General features: G+C 44.1%; 1 protein-coding gene across 1 annotated transcript in view; it reads right to left on the reverse strand.

Moving 5' to 3' along the window:
• Positions 1–4329: 4329 nt before the first annotated feature.
• Positions 4330–20514, reverse strand: part of znf385d (zinc finger protein 385D) — a 50835-nt gene continuing 34650 nt past the window's right edge. The window contains exons 5-8 of the mRNA XM_068324508.1: positions 12104–12451; positions 11209–11390; positions 6678–6779; positions 4330–5238 (exon numbers count right to left, since the gene is read on the reverse strand). Coding sequence (XP_068180609.1) covers positions 4996–5238; positions 6678–6779; positions 11209–11390; positions 12104–12451 — 875 coding nt within the window. The 3' untranslated portion in view covers positions 4330–4995. The remainder of the gene's footprint in view (positions 5239–6677; positions 6780–11208; positions 11391–12103; positions 12452–20514) is intronic.

The following is a 20514-nucleotide window of genomic DNA, read 5'->3' on the forward strand; positions in this document are numbered from 1 at the left end:
TGAGATGGTTTGGACATGTCCAGAGGAGAGATAGTGAATATATTGGTAGAAGGATGCTGAGTTTTGAACTGCCAGGCAGGAGGCCTAGAGGAAGAGCAAAGAGGAGGTTTATGGATGTAGTGAAAGAGGACATGAAGGTAGTTGGTGTGAGAGAAGAGGATGCAGAAGACAGAGTTAAATGGAGGCAATTGATTCGCTGTGGCGACCCCTGAAGGGAAAAGCCGAAAGGAAAAGAAGAAGATGTAGTTACATAGTTTGGCCACCGGGGCAAAATGCCATCAAATTCTGGCGCTGTTCTCCTACAAAAAGGTATCTGTAGTGGCTGGGGGGTGACCTAGCGTCTACTTAAAAAAAGGGGGGGGGGTATGTTTACGGTAAGATGAACATTGTGTTAAGCTGCTCTTTAAAGTACTTTAGCAAAGGAAACACATTAAGCATCTTCCTCTCCATCCCGACACACAAAAATCAATACGCACATCAATAGTTGAACTTTTTCCGAGCTTCTCATCTCGACTGGTTTTCAGGGGTCAACACAACGTTTATTTAGAAATCACAACGTTAAATTTAACATCTATTAAAAACAATTCGTCTGCTTGTGGGTGGGTGTGGCGAAATAGATTTGTGAGTCCATGTGCTTGCGTTCCGTACACACGTGTAAGTACATTTTCAACCTTTGGGTCTGAAGCTATTTTGGGCTTCACTGAGTCACTTGTAAATATCTGCCAGGTTGCTCTGAGAGCACCAGATGAGCAAACCTCTCTGCAAAACTCCCCTCTTTTTAAATCTAGATCTTTCTAAGTCAGAGCTTTTCGATTTTTCGGCGTTTCCAAGAGGCTTTGAGATATTTTCAACGAAATGAAGGAAAAAATGACCTGGAATGTTAATTTGGACATTTATCAAGGTGTGGAAATGAAAGCTTTTACTCGGACTGCCCGGACTTGCCCGACCACGCAAGACGTCCCGAGGGCTTAGTCATTTACCGTCAAGTTGAGTATCTGTTACAACATCCTGCCGCAGCGCCGTGGGGGTTTCTCCTCTCGACTGACTGTCAATGAAAGATGAAAAACAGCCACTGAAACGCAGAAAAAACTTTTTTCTTGTTATGGGGACTAAAAAAAAAAAAAGACAAACGGTGCGACTGACAGAGGAATTTGGCAAGGCATTCTTTTTGACTGTGTGGGTATAAATCACCTCCCTGATGATCAGTAGGGAGGCTGATAGGATGAAGAGCACATGGAGCGCCATGGCAACGGCTTTATTTTTAAGCTGTCGCTGCTGTGATTCCGTTCACCTGCTTTCTTCGCGGGTAAATTCTGTGCATCCAGTGGAAAACTCCAATAAACATCGCTGAGAGACGAGTTCCCTCCACAGCTCGTAACTCCAGCGGTAGTGAGGAATAATTTACTTTTCTTGGCTTGAGAAGATAAGATAACAACGCAGCGTCTTAATGTTCTGTTTTGATAGAAATGTCAAACGTATCTCAGAACCGGATCTTTTGATCACCGGGGCTAAAAATGCTTCGTAATTAAGGCTGGAGATCCGTGACAACAGACGCGTTGGAATCATAATGAGCTTGTGTGTTTTCATTAAAGCCTCGTCAGACCTGATTATGATGGCAAACAGGTTTGTGGCCATTAAAACTAATAAAATAAGATATTTTTTCCCAGGTTCTTATACTATACATATTTTATAACAAGGGTTTTTTCTTTTCTTCCTCTGTTCATTCCTGCATCCCAGCTGCTATTTAAAGCGAGGTAATTATATATCAGGAGCTATTTAATGATGTCTTCATCCATGTCATTGTAAATAAGGACAAACTTCTCCTCCAGATAAGGATCCTTACTGAAATTCTTATTCTCCAAATCTTTTAGAGGTAACTTTAAGAATCTTTTTAAGAATCTTTTACCTTTTACCTTTAAATTCATTCAAGATGTATTTGGGACTAAATGTGATGAAATAAAATTTTAAACTAAATCAGAAGTGTCAAACGTCTTGGAGGGGGATATTAGTACATATATTAGGCAATTTAAAAAAAATGAAAATGGAGTTGTGAAGCGATCTGGACAGAAGCTTTTATATCAGACTTCATGAGTCAAGACTGAGCTTTTATATGAAGGTTTAATCAAATATTATTTTTCCATTCTTCTTATAAAACCCTACTAAGCTGGATAAAAATCATTAAACCGAACCAACTTGAACCAATAAACTCCCTGACCTTCCATTTTTAGTATTTTTTTAGCCTTACAGTGAGGTTTTCTGTATTTGTAGTGTATTTATGAGTGAATATGAAAGAGTAAAGTGTTAGCTTTAGCATTAGCACCACTATCATCTCATCTTCTTGAAGACCAGATGGTTCAAGTCATCTCGTCTTCATCTGAAGTCACAGGTCAAAGGTTTCTGCTGGAGCCTATCCCAGCTGGCTACGGGCGAGAGGCGGGGCACACCCTGGATGAGACGCCGGCTCTTCTCAGATCCAGCATCACTCTCCATTCAGACATTTTCTGACACTTCCTGTCAACAGCTTTTTAATCCTTGTTGATTTGAGACCTTCTTCTCCTTCGGTTCATCTCTTGATTTCAGTCTTTTCATCATCTGGAGCTGAAAAAGGAGGTTTTCTTCCTTCTGATCCGACTCTGGCGTCCGAGTCTACATTCCAGCACCGACCCGGAACGACAACACGGATCCCACTTACAGATGTTTGCGATCATCGCTCCGGTGCAACTCAACGGAGCTGCGATCGCGGCCAGAGATCAAATCCGCAAGGGCGGCGACCTCGTCGTCATCCGCCTGGAAGGCCAGCTTTCAGTCGTCTGGGAGTCTCAGGGTGGACGCGCTTATAAACCAGGGTGGGGTCAGTCCGCTTCAGGGTTCATGGAAACACTTACAGACCGAAGTGAGTTTAATTTGCACCACATGAGTTACGGTGTTGTGGTGAATTGGGCTATCTCCAAAACGTCGGAGTTGTGATGCTTTTGTCGGTCGAGGTGGGGAGTTTCTTTCCTGGATGGACGACGGCCATCTGTGCTTTAACATGTCAGAGATCAAGGATTTATTCACGAGGTGTTCCTGAGCACGCATGAGTGATTTCTCCATGTTAATGCGTGGACAATATTTATCTACCATATGAATAAAGCTCTAAAAAACCGTCTGTGTTCGATCTACTCTGGTAGAGAAAGACATGTAGCGTGCAAAGTTTAAGAGTTAGACTCACAAACCGAAGAGGGAGAGAAGCCACTTCTGTCTGACTCGACTCCACGACCCAATCACCAGGATAAATATTAGCCTTGTCCATTTCTACAAAACCGGAGACGTGTGGAATCTTTTTATGTCACGCTGAAGTTTCTAAGCAGTTACAGAAAATAAAAGAATGCTGATGTTTCAATTTTCAGCATTTTTGTTGCTGAAAATTCTTCTTGACGCGCATTAAGCTCCTTTTAAATACCTCAGATTGAGACATCCGAGCCTCAGATTACTAGATTTCCTCTACAGGAAAGGTTTAGGATAAAGAAAACGTCTGAAAGTACCTGTTTTTGTCATCAGAAACAATCCTGGAAAGTCTAAACCTTCAACTTCAGCTGCAACAAACAGAAAGGAAATCTCTTGATATCTCTATTAACATAATCATAGGAGCGCCGACGTCTGCAAGTAAATACAGTGACGACCAGCGCATTCACGTCTTTGTTAATTAACCTACAATTAGACCCAGACCTCATAAATTTCACAGCTTCTCCCTCGTTCAAATTAATGTGATATAAATAATTTACTAGGATTATTCTTTTCCAGAAGTAATATTTACATCAGGATTACGGATTAGCGTCTTTATTAAGAACACTGAGAGTGACTAGAAGTGAAAAGTCAATTCTTTCTACGTCTATCTGCAAAATATACTGTTGTGATTAGTGTCGAATCCCATGAGACACTTATTTTATGTCCTGGAATTTTTAATTAACCCAAACTGATTTGAGGTCTGCGTGTTTCCTGACTTGATGTTATCTGTTCTGGATTCTTTCTGAGTGAGATGAGGATTCACTGCAGACTATTACTGAAACGACATTCGAGCTCTGAAGATGCAAGAAAAATTCTTATAAATGATTTACTCCTGATCTCTGCACACATCGGCGTTTACCTGCTACCTGAATGCTAATGGAGCCGCCATCGAATGCTGCATGTCAGTGATTTCTATTCGGGATCTAAAGATCGCATTTTAGCAGAAACAAAGCTGGGAGACGGAGCAAGCTCCACTCCAGGTATCCATGAGGTCTCGCGGATTCAAGAACCTCATCTTAGCTTCGAACGGAACCACACAGAACACACATGGAACCACCAGCGTTAACAAATTAAGACTCTTTATTTGAAATTGTTCACCTTTTTTCACACCGACAGTTAATATTCACAAGCCTTTGTGGTCCCTCTGGCCCCCCGAGACGCGACACTGACCACGTGTGCTGGATATCGACTCAGGATGGCTTCTGGGTGGGATGGGAACACTCCCAACACACACATAAAAACACACACACACACGCACACACACACACCTGGACGAGCACGCACACGCATGCAGAAGAACACGCCTGCACGCACGCGTGTGGATATACAAGGACGAATAAAGAAAAAACGCACAATACTGACGACAGGTACGCTAAGGAGCTAACACGGCCTAGCCATCTACTGGACACATCAACGGATGAAGAGCTTAAAGTGCATACAGCAACGGAGGAGGGGGCACTGCATAGTCTGAAACATTATTGCGATAAAATGTATGTCCGAGGCCAGCGTCTGGGTACGACGCACCTGCTTAGAGAAATAAATCTATCGTGAGAAAGCCCCGCCCCCCCACGCTTCACGCCAGTCCCAGGTTGTTGTTTTTTTTTACAGGAATAATCCATCAGGGAGGTGGGATGTGGGGGGGGTCCCATCACAGTATGACGCCGAGCGTCGATGATTCCGCCTCGTAGTCCTGACAGGAAGTGGTGCCAAAGCCCCGCCCCCTCCTGATCAATAAGGGGCGAATAGGACTTGCGGGTGGGAGGTCCTGACCGGCCCTGGGGCCGGACGAAGCAGCGCACCTGGAAGGGTCTGTGTCTGGAAGAGGGCGGGGCTGGGGGCGTGGTTGGGGGTGTGGTTTGTGCGGTGCGTGAACGAGTTGCTGATGGCGGCCGCCACCGCCGCCAGGTGGGCAGGCAGGATGGGAGCGGCGAGAGGCGGACCCTGACGCTCCTTCCCCAGGGACAGCTTCACCTGGGGGGGGGGGGTAGAATCAGATTTTACGTTTGACAAAAATATTTGGCCCAAAAAAATTAAAAATCTATTCGTATAATTTCAAATCAAAGCAGAGAAAGTTAAAGTAAGCCGACACCTGGTTGTTATCGTCTCGTTATTTCTTCAACACGACTTCGCTGAAGTCCTCTTCCATTTTACATCATCGGAAATGATTCATTATCCAACGACTATTCCGAAGGGGGGACGCCTGGGATGTCGACGCCGGTTCCCCATTTCCTTGTCATCATTTTCCAGACTGTTACCCCGTTCACGGATCAACGGCGGCCACGTGCCGTCGGCGCCGGGTGGATGTCGCTTCGTAAACGGAGTCGTTACGAGAAAAAAAACGCGACTAAACAGGAAGCTGCTAATTACTAAAGGCGTTCGGATCGTCGAAGATGGATTCGTCAAAAACCGATGAACAATTTTTTGGGGGGGATATCTGGTTTCCTGGAATGTTGTCGCAGTTAAAAGATCTGAAGGATTTCTTCAGGCGCGAGGATGCAGTTAAGATTTTATAGAGAAAGAGAAACCAAGAGAAAGGATGCAAGAAACGATATCCAGGAGGACGGGGGGAAAGAAAAGAAAGAACAAATGCAGCGTAATAGGGTGAAAAAGGTCACGAAAGTTATCTGGCTTAATCTTCTGTATCAGTAATGGAAAAGCCGGCGCCTCGCCGCACCAGGATGGCAGCCGTGGTCACGGGTTATCAATCAGCGACTCAGGCATCGGAACCCTATGGGAAGCATTCTTTACTCTCCGCTCATCAAGGAAGCTCCTCTCCGTTAACTCAGTCAATGATGGGTTTCAGGAAAAGTCATTCTCCCCCCCCACCAACACGGGGTAGCGCCCCCCGCCTGCCGTCTCCTCCAACGGTGGGGGTGATGGATGTCGAGGACCTTTCTTTAACTTTCCCGCGCCGGGATCTTTCGCCTGGTTTCCCGCTGATCAACGCGGCGATACTCCAGATCGGTCGATTCTGATATTTACAATCACCTATAAATAGTATCCGACCAAAAAGTTTTGCCTCCGGGGCAGAAAATGTCTATAAAATATGGAGTTTTTAAATTAAATCATGCCTCTGCTGGTTCTTTTTAATAACAAGCAACAGCATAAATGGTAATAAGGGTTGACATTTTATTGAATCGGGTCCATCAAGTGGATTGGTTTTTAAATAAGTAGGGGTTTGCTTATGTTCAAAAATCTGTCAAATTTATACGTGCATTTTACTCCAATATTCGCACATCTACGTTTTTAATGAGCGGCGCAACAGGAAGTGGAAGTGGACGGAAGGTAATCTGGTGTCTAGCTATCCCCGGTTTGATTCACCCGACTCCTCGGAGGCGATCGGAGCGGCGCGGCGGTGATTGTGGTGTCGACACCGGCTGTTTCTGTTGCCGAGGCGTGTGATGACTCACCGGCGGCTTCGTCTGGCCTTTCTGCGGTTTGCTGTAGGGGCTGTATTTAGGTTTGGCAGGTTTACCTGCTGCTCGGTCTTTATGGCGCCGGCTGCTGATGTGCTGAGAAAGGAGACAGAAAAAACAAGTCAGACAGAGATGACATTAAAAAACAACCGCGCGAACAAGATGACATATGATAGTCATTTTTTTACTCAGTTTTTAACATGATTGTTTCACAGTTTGCAGCAGAACACGCCTGAAGGTCACAGACGACTTTTATTTGGAAATTTCCCATCTGGAAAAAATAAAATAAAATTAGCAAAATATCCGAGGCCCATCAATTAGTTTACACTTCAATAGTCACAAAAAAAAACCTGAAACACACACACACACACACACACACATACACATACACACACACACACACACACACACACACACACACACACACACACACACACACACACACACACACACACACACACACACACACACACACTACTACATCCTTGTTTGCTTCAAGGCGAAGTCAGAACAGAAAAATAAAAAAAGGGGGGGGGCATTAACGACCACGCCTGGCATTCATCACCTCAACAGATGTATTTCTAAGTAACCAAGGTTCTGTCGTGGTAACCATGGCAACCATAGAAGCCACAAGGAGGAAAGGGCGCCAAGCAGCTTCCGTTAGCGGGAGCCATCGATGTCGCACCTCTACTCCCCGACACGAACAGGAGGAACACGATGGAGTTTTTAGACGCCTGTTACCTCCGTCTCTCGCCCGCTAGTGGGGGTGGGGGGGCATCTTCATCATGTGTGGGCGGGAGGACTAAAAATACACCTTACATCTCAGAAGGAGATACAGCTTTAAGGGTTTTATTGTGACCGGAGCCCCCCGTGGTGAAAATGAGTGCAGTTGTAGCGCCGCAGAAAGTGTTTACCAAAGGCTGAGTTACGCCTCTGTGTTGAAGGCAGGAGAACGTAATGAGGCTGGATGTTAAGTCACGCTATTAAAGGGTTTGTGATTGTAACAAAAAACAAAACAAAAAAACACAATCGGAGTGGAATGAACAAAGCCGAGGAGGACGTGTGCAGAAAAAGCCGATAAATCATCAAACGTGGGAACAGAGTCACACAAAAAAAAAACTGCTGGATTCGTCTGAACTTCTCCGACGCTAGTCGGGTGTTTAATGATCACTTCGCCTCCCCAGAGGAATCCGTCACGCCAGATTGGAATCAGTTCGGCAGCACTCAGCGAAAAAAAAGTAGTCCCGGCGTAAAAAATTCCCCTGGAGTCCGTCTGTCCTTCAGCCGACCCGCTCGAGGTGAGCCCAGACAAAAGGACCCCGATGGTCTTCAGTCGCCGTGGATGAAGTTCACGCCGTGACGGAACCATCCCAGATCCCACCAAGGCGGGTTTCCGGGAGGCCGCGTCAGTTTTTATAACACTGTACTTGGTTTTTCTCTTTTTACGTCGATGACAAACCGCTTTCCTGATGGAGGGGGGGGGGGCATCAGGAGGAACGCGGTGGGGTTCGTATCTGCAGGAGGAACTTAATTCCTCCGTTCATCCAGGTTTCTTTGTTGCATGTGCGTGAAAATCTTCAGACGGGGGGGGGGGGGCTTTGCTGTGAAAGCGGGTCGGGGGATGAATCGCGTCGTCTTTGTATCGCAAAGTCGGACTGAAATAAAATGTGATTGAGGTTAATGACTGTAAATAAGAGGGTTTTCACCGACTCTAGTGGCTCTAATATTAAAGCAGCTCACAGATAATAAATGTTGCCCTCCTCTGAAGATGGAGCCTCATTTGGTCATCCATCAACACGCCCCCGGAAAGAAAAGGAAGGAGGGCTGCGGCCTCATTTATCACTGGTTCACTTCAAACGCGTCTCAGAGTTATAGCAGGAGGAGGAAGAGGAGGAGGAGGAAGAGGAGGAGGACCGTTTGGAGACAGGAGAAGAATTTATTCAATAAAATAAAGAGAAAATTAGAAAGATGAGCAAAAAAAAAAAAAGGAAAAGGATTCTGGGATGAGGTGGGCGGAGCAGGTGGGGACAGGTGAGGGGAATGAGGCGCGCAAACGAGAAGGAGAGGTGATAGGCTGGGCAGCGAGTGGGCGGGGCTAATGAGCAGATAAATGAGAGGAAGTGGGGGATGGGTTCACATGTGAACTGGGGGGGTGTTGGGATGTGAGCTGGGGATGTGTGGGGCTCAAGCGGTTCAAACTGGGAATAGAAAAACAAAAGAGGTCATTGCGATGCTTAAAATAATTTGGGATTATGGTCGTTTGTTTATTTCTTCTAACAAACACGCAGATTAAAACAACCTGCATGTCATGAGTGAATCTGAAAATAGACAATCTGCATAAGGGAGGTTCAGGTCGCCATGGCGACAAGCTGATACCAATCACTGCATCAGAGTCCAATTGTTTAAACGACGTCACGATCACGTTTGTGTGATTAATCCAGATTAAATAAAGGATTATAATCTTTTTGTCAACATTAACTAAAACCTTGAGGTTTTATGAGTGTTTGTTTTAAAATTGGAGTTTAAAGTAAAAAAAAAAAAAAGAAAATATGAAAGAATTGTTTGGTTGAAAAAATGCTGAATAATTTAAAGTCTGGAAGAGCAAAAGACTGGGATTTAAAAATCTGGAATATTTATGATGTCCCCCCCCCCCCCGTCTTAACTTTCATGAAAACTTTGTCTTCCTCCTGTGAATCATTATTTTATCGACAAACACTTTTCTATTGGATAACTGGGGCGGCTAACTGGTTGCTAACAGAGTAGCTCCACCATCTGGTGCTGAGTCAGAAAAAAATGTATTTAAGTCTCAAATATTTTGGCCTGGGCTCTGATTTCTGAATCTCTTCCACCTCCTCGTCTTCCTCACAGGTGGGAGACGTCAGGGCGGGGGCCAACAGTCGTCTCCTGCACCTCCTTCACAGGAGACGTTTTGACGGCTTCATAATGACGGAAAAACGGGCGTAAAGAATCAAATTAATGGAGAAATGAAATCCGTGGAGTCGCAGTGTTTCTGTTGAACCTCCTCCTGTGTGTCAATAACTACAGGAAGTCAGTGAAGGACGACTTTAACCTTTAACGGACACGACTGGACAATAATTTAGACCATTAGTGTAATTTTGGGTTTTAATTGGGGTATTTTTTTGCTTTGATTTCCTGTTATTTTGTCACCTTTTGTCGTTGCCCAATTAGCCTCACCTGCCCCCGATTACCCCAATCATCAGCTTCCTGTCCTTGTGACCCCTAGTTTGTGCCTTCCTCCTCCTCTTCCTCTTCGTCGTTTGTTGGATTTGCTCCAGCCTGCTTCTCATACTTTTATTGCCTGATTTTTAGCTTTAAATCCTGTTTTTTCTAAACCACTTGTTTTGCTTTTCCGTCTCAAATAATTCATTTAAATGTGAAGCTTTTCTTCCTCATTATCATCCACAGCTCCAAAAGCAAAAAGGATAAATAAATGTAATTATGTCAGATCATGAATATTTTGGAAAGTATTTCATGTTTCTACTACAATTTAATGACTCTCCACTCTGATAAAGTCCAGAAGAAAAGTAACTCGATGCAATTTCTCCTTTGAAAAAATTCAGTCATAGCAAATGTTTCTCCCTTTTTGCTCCATGAAATTCTAAATGAATTTCTAAACGTCGCTCATCTTGAAAGCCAAATCGATTGGGAAACTGATTAGCCTGTTTGTTTTAATGAGGGATAAAAAGTGAATTTAAACAATAAAATTCACAAAAACTGATATTCATGGATATCCTTCGACATGACATGAACTTAAATGTGATCCTGGAGTTCAGTGCTTAAATTTTCTGCCTCAAATTTAAATTTCAAGTGTTTTGTCACACGAGACATAAATACGAGGCGCTGGAGGGTAAAATAAATCCGATTGTTCCAGCTTTACTTATTTCATGCAGAAAAAGCTTTGCTGATTGCTGGAGTAATTTTTTTATCAACTTTTCATGATAAAAAAGGCGTCGAGGAATTTGTTCTTTTTTTGGGGGGTTTTTTGTTCTTTTTGTGTGGAAGATAAACAGAAATGATTCTCCAAACGGCGCTTTTGTGGAAACGCAAAGATGATTTAAACTTTGTTGTGATGCTCATTATCTGTGATTGGAGTTTTAGGTTTTTAAATAAAACTTTATTTAAATAACACCAAATGAACGTCAAGGGGCAGTTAACTTTTTTATTAGGGGCCACATTAGAAACCTGAATGCCTCACCAATGATTACTTGAACTTAATTCTACTCAACATTTTTTATTGCAAAATGCACTAAAATAAATATTTTGAAGAGCTTTTCCTGATAATCAGAAGAATAAAACACTCAGTAAATATTTAAATTAGGTTATTTTAAATTGTGGTGTTCAATTTACGTCATTTGATTGTCCTCACGAGGGCCAGACAGGGATGTACAAAGGGCCGGATGTGGCCCGCGGGCCGGACTTTGCCCGGATCTAACCTAGGAGGTTGATTCCTGGTTGTGGGATGAGTAAAACGTTAGGCCCCGCCCCCCTCGCCCTGCCCCCTCACCTGTTTGAGCTGGGTCTCAGAGTTGACGTGCACGTCGCACGTCTCGCAGTGAAACGTTTTGTTCTGGAGGCCCGTGGACGACTTGGTCGATGTGGCCAGTTTGCTCTTGACTCCCGGCCGAGGGAAGGACTTGATGGAGCCCACGCCGGTCCGGGCCTCCATCATGGTCTTGTGCTTCGTACCTGCGGGTTCAAAACGGGTTCAGATCGTCAATTTTCACTGCGACGGTTTTCGCCTGAAGGTCGAAGGCTCACGTCCGTTTATCTTGTTTTCTGATCTGGGAAATACGAGCGCCGGTGTGAAAAGGTTGGCCTGTAAATTTTCCTCCGACCTGACATCTGTTAAAGTCGCTCATGCAAAGGTTACAGATGGAACCGCCGGTCACATGACCACCTTCTTAAAGGGGCCGCGCCGGCTGCTAACACAGAATATGTTACCCTTCGTGAAAATATCGTCTGACGTTAAACCGGTCCGTGATAAAAAAAAAAAAAACGGTTGTTGATCACGACTCTAGAAGTTTGAGATCGGTCCAGTCTACATTTAGTCCACGGAAAAAAAAATCCTGTCTCTACAAACGGAAACAAAATGGAACGGAATATTTTGTTGATTAGCTGCTGAAAGACGTCGTAGGAAAGATTTCAGCTCATCAGGCAGAAAAGTTTGTTCAGGAAGCGGATCAAAATCTCCTGGTATAACGTTCTGTACATTATCTATAGTAGTCATATATATATATATATATATATATATATCATCACTCTGATACAAAGGGTTGCTATGGAAACCAGACGACTCGCATCCCGCCCCGCTATGAAAACTTGGATGGAAACAACCGGTTTTTCCTTCCGCAGCTTTTGATTGGAACACTCCTGCTTTTGTGGGTGGAGCTAAATCTCACCGCTGTTGTGAGCCTCGAGCTGCGACGCCGAGTTGACCGCCACTTTGCACAGCGAGCAGTAGAGGAGCCTCCGAGCTTTCTCCTCCTCCGTCTCCGCGTCCGTCTCCGCCTCGGGTTCGGCGTCGGCCTCGGGGTCCGGCTCCGACGGCGAGTTGAACTCCGCCGGCCGCTCATCGCCACCGGCGGGCGACAGAGTCTCTGGAGGCGCTGTGACGCTCGGGACCACCGGCAAGGTCAAAGGTGACGGCAACGGCAGCGGCGGTGCCTTGAGGGTGATCAAGGACGCCAATGGTGGGGCCAGTCTGAGCACAGGTGACAGCGGTAGGGGGGCCGATCCAGCACCGTCATCTGCAGAGGGGAAATTTGCGATATTATGGCGCCAAAAGACAAAAATACTCCAGAACTCAAACGAGCTCATCATTCAGGAAGTCATTAATTCGAATAAATCTGCAACACGTTTTAATCCGCGTGTCAACCCAATCCCATTAACACGTTACACAAATACCTGCAGCGTCCTGGAATAAATAAACAACGGTCTCAAACATCAGAGGCGGCGACGGATCGATGAATCTGACTCATGAAGGGACCGCCGTCACATTCGCCAAAATGAAATTTCGCCTTTTGCGGCGGCGGCGACTGATCGATGGCGACGCCTCCTTTGAGTCACCGCTCCTCTGAAATGAAGATCAGCCGGCCGGGAGAGCCGATCAATAGTGAATTATGTCACGCCGGTTATATATGGTTCTTATTTATCCAGAGGTGTTTGCGTTTTCTTCGTATGTCACCGGGTTCACGCCCCCCCCCATTGCCAGAGGTTGAAATAAAAAAATTTTAGGTTTGTTTCTGCTACATCAGGATATGTCCTTTAATTCCAAGGAGCGTCTGGTGGAAAGCGGTTTTATTTATTCAAGCTGCTTATATCACCGCCTCCGGATGAGAGCTGCTTCAGAATGAATGGAAATGTATGCGACGTGGGTTTTTCTCTGCGTTTCAGCCTTTTTGTGAGCATCCAATCCATTAACCCGGGACACCGCAGCACACTTATACCTATAATAATCTCCGCTCACGCTCCACGGACTCCAGCTATAGAATTTGCTGCACTTTGGTGAAACTTGTAGTTTTAAAGCCATCATCGATGGGAGCAGGTGGCGGATCAATGGACGCGACGAGGAGGTTTATCACACCAGAACGAGTCCGTTTAATGTGTGAAGAATATTTAAAATCATTTGTCAAAGCAAAATATGTGCAAAGAAGAGCAAAAATAAAACTTTAATCTGCTTTTTTTATCAGCTTTATGGTTCAGCATCCTCGTCTCCGCGCCCACAATCTTCCTCTTAATGGGAACTCTTCAGGTTATTCCAGGTGAGAGGGATTTATAATCCTCTTCCTGGTCTTTGGAGCAACTTGGGGAGTAATCTCCATGTAGCGTCTCCTCAGGATGTTTGAGATTCCACAACAGACGTTCAGTATTCCCGACGTGTACAGAGGCAAAATCTTTTTCCTAAAAATTTCTGGTGATGTCCAATCTTACCAAAGGAAACTGGAAAGACGGCGTTTTTCTTTTTTCTTTTTTTTTCCTGACTTCTGTAACTCTAATTAAATGTAATCTCCGCTCCGACTTGGATTCAAGAAAGAAACTGAAAAGGAAGCAGAAAATATTAAACGACAGGAAAACCAAGTTGTGACAGTCTGATCGAAATAACACGCATTTTGTTTGGAGTTTGTGGGAGAAAAAGTTATTAATAAAATCAATCAGTTATTATATTTCCACACACATCAAGCGTGGGTGTATGTCTATGTTAGATTATTAGATAATCTGCTCACCCTCGCATATCTGTGTTTTAACAGATGCTGATGAACTAAAGGAGAACATCTTGGGGGGGGCGGGGGGGGGGGGGCAATTATTCCGGTCTGTTACGCTCCACAGCATGACTGGAACATTTATGTAAAGTCAGTATCAGTGACTTTATTTGTCGAGGCTAATTTATGTCGCGTTTAATTCCAGTGGAATTAATTTCTGCTGAATGTGAACGTGGTGCCGTTGGCTCGTCCGCCCTCGCCGCGTTCTCTGGTCGGCGCTGTCACCGGATGGAAAGCGGGATCACCGGTTACCAGTTAACCCGTTGACTTTAAATTGGTCCAAACTGGTCAGATCGAGCATCCCACAACGTTCCCATCCCAACATTCCCAACTTCTTTGAAAACATTCTGTTGGTAGAGACTTTAAAAAGGAGACGTTCACAAACATCCATCACATTTATGAAGACATTAATTAGAATCCGTCTGTGTTGTTCTCTATTTAGTATCAGCCAGAAAATGTTTGTTTAGACATTTTCGATGGCCTTTGTTTTACCTCTGGCTTCCCGTTTTCATGCTAAGCTACACTAATTATCTCCTTGACAGCAGTCCTGTCGTCTGACTTGAATAATTCCGTTTCCCAATAAACCCGTTTGAATGACAAGCAGTAAACAGTTCAATTGTCTTCTAATTTCTCATTTACAACTTTGGTTTTCTCCCATTATTCTACTTTCTAACGTTACTGAAACGCAACAACAACACAAGACGTTGACTGTCTTGAAGGCGACTATCTCTTAGAGTCCTTGGCGAATCAGGGGGCAGGTCGTCGAGTTCAGAGGATTGATACGTCCCTCGTGATGGAGGCGGGAGATTGGCATCTATCCTTACCTGTCTACTTATGACAAAGCGTGTTCCGTCAAGCCATCTCATGCTAAGTCATGCGTGTGTTTGCCCTTGCGTTGGGGCAAACCCATCCACCACAGTGTCATTAAAGAGCCATTTGCGGTTGGGGGGGCAGGTGATTAAAGTGTATTTTGGCTGGCCTAGGACGCCGTGCACTCTGGGAAGCCTTTTGTAATCCATATCCTGAGTCAGTGTGACCTAAGCGGCTCTTTGAGGCCCAGTTAAGAACTCAATCCCCTCTCATTAATGGAGATAATGACTGCGATCAATCTAAAGTTGGGTATGGGCAGCAAAGTAGGAGGAAGGAGAGCCAGAGGATGATGGAGAGATTGGCGAGAGGTAAAAGAAAGGGGAGGATAAAGACGGGAGAACAAATGAGGATGGATTTGTTAGACAAAGGTTGGAGCTGGGAGAGACGAGAGAAGTTAAATCAAAGTGGGAAAAGTACGTCAACTTTGAGCCCGGAGAACGGAGGGCAATCAGGTGCGGGAAATAAGAAGGTAGAAACAAAGGAAAACGAGGACAGAGATAATGAGAATGGGATACAATTAAAAAAAGGGAAATCGAGCAGGTGGGAGGTAAAGATTGGAGGAAGGTGAGGTGACCCCCAGCTCCCCTCCAGTCTTAAGAGTTGCTTTGGTGCCGGAGGAGAAACGACGGTCCGAAACGCTTCCACTCCACTTAAGTTTCCCGGCAGTCACGAGACTCCCCAGAGACCCGATTGCCTTCCTCAATGAAGCCGGATTAAAGTCTTTAATTAAAATAATTGCGTCTTGTTATGTGCTGTCACAACTTAAAGGACAGAAATCCCTTGTGGCGCTCTGGTTTTCTGTCAAATTGCTTTTGACGGCTGCGATTTCTTTCCCACCCCCCCACCCCCTTTCCTCCCCTACTTGCCATCATTCAAAGCCGGTAAATGAGAAAAGAGTCACGCTTGAACGTTCCTTGAATGAAGGATTGATAAGGTGAAAAATTTGCATTCACAAATACGAGTGCATCGACGCCTGCCGTCATTTTTTTTTTTTTTTTTGTCAAAGGGAATCGGGGTGGGGGGGTGTAAAAAAATGACCTGAGATATTGAACATCAGCAGGTACTGCCAACGTGAAACCACACTGTTGGGATGTTTCCACGGTAACACATCCGTTAGCGATATCCCCGTGGAGTGGCCGAGCTAATCGCGTGGCCATCAGGTTTGCTGCTGCTTCTGACGTTTGTGGTGGTGGAAAGATTGGGGGTTGGGGGGGGGGGGTGTAGCTAGAGTCCTGAGGAAGGAGGGGCAACTTCCTCCATTGTACAGCTGCTGTCAGCGCTGGCATGGCTCCCCTGACAATCTGCTCTTTAATAGCTAATATCAGGGTACATTTCCTCAGGCACTGGACTGGAACTGAGAGATGGCAGGTTGAGCTTCGGGCATCCCCCCCCCCCCCCCCCAACCACCACCACACTATGCAGCCTTTGCAGCGACTGGTGATAAGATGTAAGCACAAACCTGACAGGCGGCGTCAGAGTCATCCAACTCATCTCAACCGTCCAGCTGTCCGTCAATCCGAGGACAGACCGGCGCGGCGAGGAAGTCAATATTATTAAATCCCAATCCTCCAGATTCACCCATCTATGCAGATGATCATGTGGTCTTAATGTACGACTAAGAGCAAATGCACGAGCCATTACTTCTGCTGTGTGGGCTGTGGGATCATGGGAGTTGTTGTCTTCGTCATTAAACAAGCACAGATGCAGAAGGACGATCAGGAAACATCCTTCCTGGATGTTCTCCAGCCAAACGAAACAAATCGTTCCCCTTTTTTTTTTTTTAATAGAACGACAGATTTCTGTGCTGCGTCTGTGGAAAACGTTGGATGATGTGGAAAAATAAAAAAGTCAAAGAGAAACTTTTGAGTCTCCTCAGGGAGACGTGACGTCTGATTCATCGCCCCCTCTTTAGATCTACTTTAGCAAAAGCATAAGAATACTTTATTGTCCCCTAAAGAGAGTTTTTCTCGGGCAATAATGCAAACAAATAATTCTAAGTTCTGACAACACAATACAACAGAAAAAGCTGCATCACATAAAAAGATCTTTTTTATACACTTTTCAAACAGATGAATAAAGCGTGCATGAACTGGGGTCGTCGCTTACACTTTAAAAGCATAAATAGAACATGAAGGGGCCCCAGCAGGATGCCACAGGGGCCCCCCAGCAGGAGCACAGCAGGAGCTCTCCATTTAAAAAAAAAAAAAGCCAGTCGGGTTGCATTGTGGGTAATGCAGGCAGCAGAATTCCAGATAAATAGCTTTTGATTGCTGATTACAGTTGGAATAATTTTCATTTTTGGGTTCTACTTGAAGCCCTGAAGGCTTGAAGAGTTAAACGTTTTCAATTTAAAAAAAAAATATATATATATATATATATTATATATATATAAAATTATATAATTGGTTGAAATTTATTCTAAATGTTTAAGGGTGTTTCCATCCTAAACGGTGTCACTATGAATGAGAATTCCTTCAAAAAAGCTAAAGAATGAACAAATTTCATGTAAAAGTAAAGATAAGAGGCGTCTTGTGGAGCGTTTTCCACATCAGAAATGGAATCATTACTGACTATTTTTTCCTGGTAATTCCAGACCCCTCTGCAGAAACAAACACAACCCTGGCCCCCCCTGTTGTTTCCTCCTCCGTTACTCTTCCTCCAACTCCTTTTCATTAGAGCCAGTTTGGCGCCACTGATATATACCGTTAAAGACCTGGAGCCTCCAAGATAATGCAGCGTTTCCCTCGCCTCGGTTAATTCTTCTGACATCTGAGCACATTAATATTCATTATCCACAGCCACTCATGACAAACATCCACCCCCACATGCTGTGGATGTGATGGAGAGATGCTCTGGAGTTTTTTTTAAGAGCGCTGAAATGATTAATAACCATTTTGTCGACTCGCCACTGAACGTCTGAGGTCGGTGAGTGTTAGGCGCTTACAGTTTGGTGTGTTTGTGTTTTTAAGTGTGTGTTTAATCACAGGTGGGTTTGTCGGTGCAGGTAGAGTGGGAGGTAGGAGGAGGGGGGGGGTCAGGAGAACATCTTTACCGTTTGGTCCTTCAGGTTTTTTTTTACGCTCGCTGCAAAGAACAGAAAATACGACAGCAAGGAGCCGACGATGTGAGAATGTTTTGTATTATTTAAACGACAGAAGTTCACTCTTTTGTGCAGATGCATAAAACTACTGAGCACAAGGGTCACAAGTTCAAAAGCATTAAATCTGAGTGAAGTGTTGGCTAATGAAATACAGCCATACAGCTGCTTTGTCCGTGTGTGTTAATTAATTAATTAATAATGACTACTATATATATATATATATATATATATAAAGTTCATGAAGTATTGATGCAACATTTAATACAAGCTGTACTTGAAGGCCTTCACACACACTTTCCTTCCATTTCCCCTGTTAGGAGCATAAAGTTCAGATTTTTCCTGAATGCATCACACTCACAGGGTTTAATTCTAAGAAATAAAGAAATATGGGGTTCAATGGATTCTAACACGCCAAACCACCAGATTACTAAATCGTGAAATATTCAAATCGATTGGTCTGGAAATCACCCTGACGGAAATCTTCTGGAGACCGAATCTGAAGAATTCAGATTTTTTTTAAAACTTGTCAGTCGTGATCAGGAGGGGAAGACGAATGGACTGGACGTGATGTTTGTGGACTGATGTCATCCGTTTGGAGAGATCGCCATAGTCTGGTTTAGTCTACGGCAACTCAGGGTGTTCAAAATCAATAAATAAGACATCATCAAATAATAATCAGCTCCGCCTTCCGTTCTCTGATGTGGATTCAGATGTAAAAGTCGAATTAAACAAACCAAGAGAGTCAGACGTGTTTATTATGTTGACATCGGCTGCATTAAGTATTAATTAGTAATTCAAGCAGCACGGTCGTCAGAAAAAGGATAAGAGCGAATCTTGCTGCTTAATTAGGGTTAGAAGCAGAACGCCGCCTCAGAACATTAAATATGTAAGCAGACCATGTTCAGGAATGTTCTCTGGGCCGCGCGCATCGATCAATTAAAAATCTCCAGAATATGCAGCTGAGATTTCAATTTTTGGACGTCTTGTTTTAAATGTGACTTTGGTTACACGTAAGCTCCAGAAATATGTTCCTGATTTGAATCCATGTGGAATAAGAACCAACATGTTTCCAATCCTCCAAACAAAAAAAAAAGATGTTAAAGGGGCCAAAATCATGACATACGAACACCAGAAAGACTCCTACAGGACGAGGTGTCTCATCGGCAGCAGATAAAATCCTTTAAAAATGGTCGCATCTACTTCCTGTCGCGTTTGTGATTCAATGTTATCTAGATTTTCAAGCAGCGGAATAAAAATAATTTTTCACATTAAACCAGGTAAAGATAAGGGATTTAAAACACACCTGGATACAAGCAAACCGGAAAAAAAATTTAATCCAAAGCTGGATAATAAAAAAAATGTGCAAATTTAATTTACAGTAATGGACATGGAGACTGGAGCTGGTGGCACCTTTCGGCAAAATGCTGTCAAAACCTGGTTGGAACGTTGAAACCTTCATCCTGGATTCACAAAAAATGCATTCCGTTATAAACTGAGGAATCATCACGAAAATGGGTTGCTTTTAACCCTTTAAAGCCAAATCCTGACCTTTCAGGATTTTGAAACTTCTACATTATAAGTAGATTTTTTTTCCCCCTGAGAACCTAATATATGTAATCAGACACACGTATCTGCATTTTGCATGTGAAGATTTTGAAAAAAATACACAAATTAAAGCTCATACATATAAATTCATGTCAGAAATTTTTGGATAAATTTGACCGAAGGTTCAATTAAGATCTTATTTTCCAAAATAATCTTTTTCTTTTTCTTTTTTTTTGCCGGGATTCTGATTCATTTTTGGATCAAATAATGAAGTTCTGATGGCTGGAGGAGGCGGGGCAATTGTTTGTTTCTTTGTTTACAACCTAACTCCATACGACAAGTAGATCCTGTGTTTTTAGGTACGATCTGTTGCTAAGGTGTGCTAGGGAGTCATATGCAGGGTCCAGGAAGAAGGTGGCATCCCGTCTTCAAGTGATGTCATCGTGCTGACATCAACGTAGCGTGTGCTCTACCCAGAGTGCATTGACACAACACGTGATGATTTGTTGCCTGGTTTTTCTAATGACGTCCTGTTTTCTGTCTGGATGCTCCATTGATCCTCCTTCCATTACCGACTCTGTTCTTTCAATATTCAGATTATTAACCTTCTTCTGTCAAGAATCCATACATCCTGCTCACCGGACGCACCAATCAATATTGTACATAATGTACAATCTATATATAGTATATAATGGGCATAACTCATCCAATCCAGCTGCACTAAACGTCCACACACCTTAATGGCCTCTAAGCCGTTGGCCAACCTCTCCTGGTTTTGTGTTCTGAGATCATCAATCGGATTCCTGGACGATGCTCACACGCTAACCCCTCCAACCCGATTCCGACCCTCATCCGTTTACGTCTATCCGTCTATCTCCAGCGGAGATCCCCTCCTCGTTTTGCAAATTCCGCGTATGAGCGCCTTTTGGGCAGTCGGCCATCGGAGGAGCAGCCAACGCAAAGATCTAATCAACGCTGAGTGCATCCAACTCCTGGGGCGGTTGTTCAGTACGTGCAGCCAAAAAAGGTCGGGTCC

Source organism: Antennarius striatus, chromosome 9 (assembly GCF_040054535.1).
Source record: "Antennarius striatus isolate MH-2024 chromosome 9, ASM4005453v1, whole genome shotgun sequence".
NCBI lineage: Eukaryota > Metazoa > Chordata > Actinopteri > Lophiiformes > Antennariidae > Antennarius > Antennarius striatus.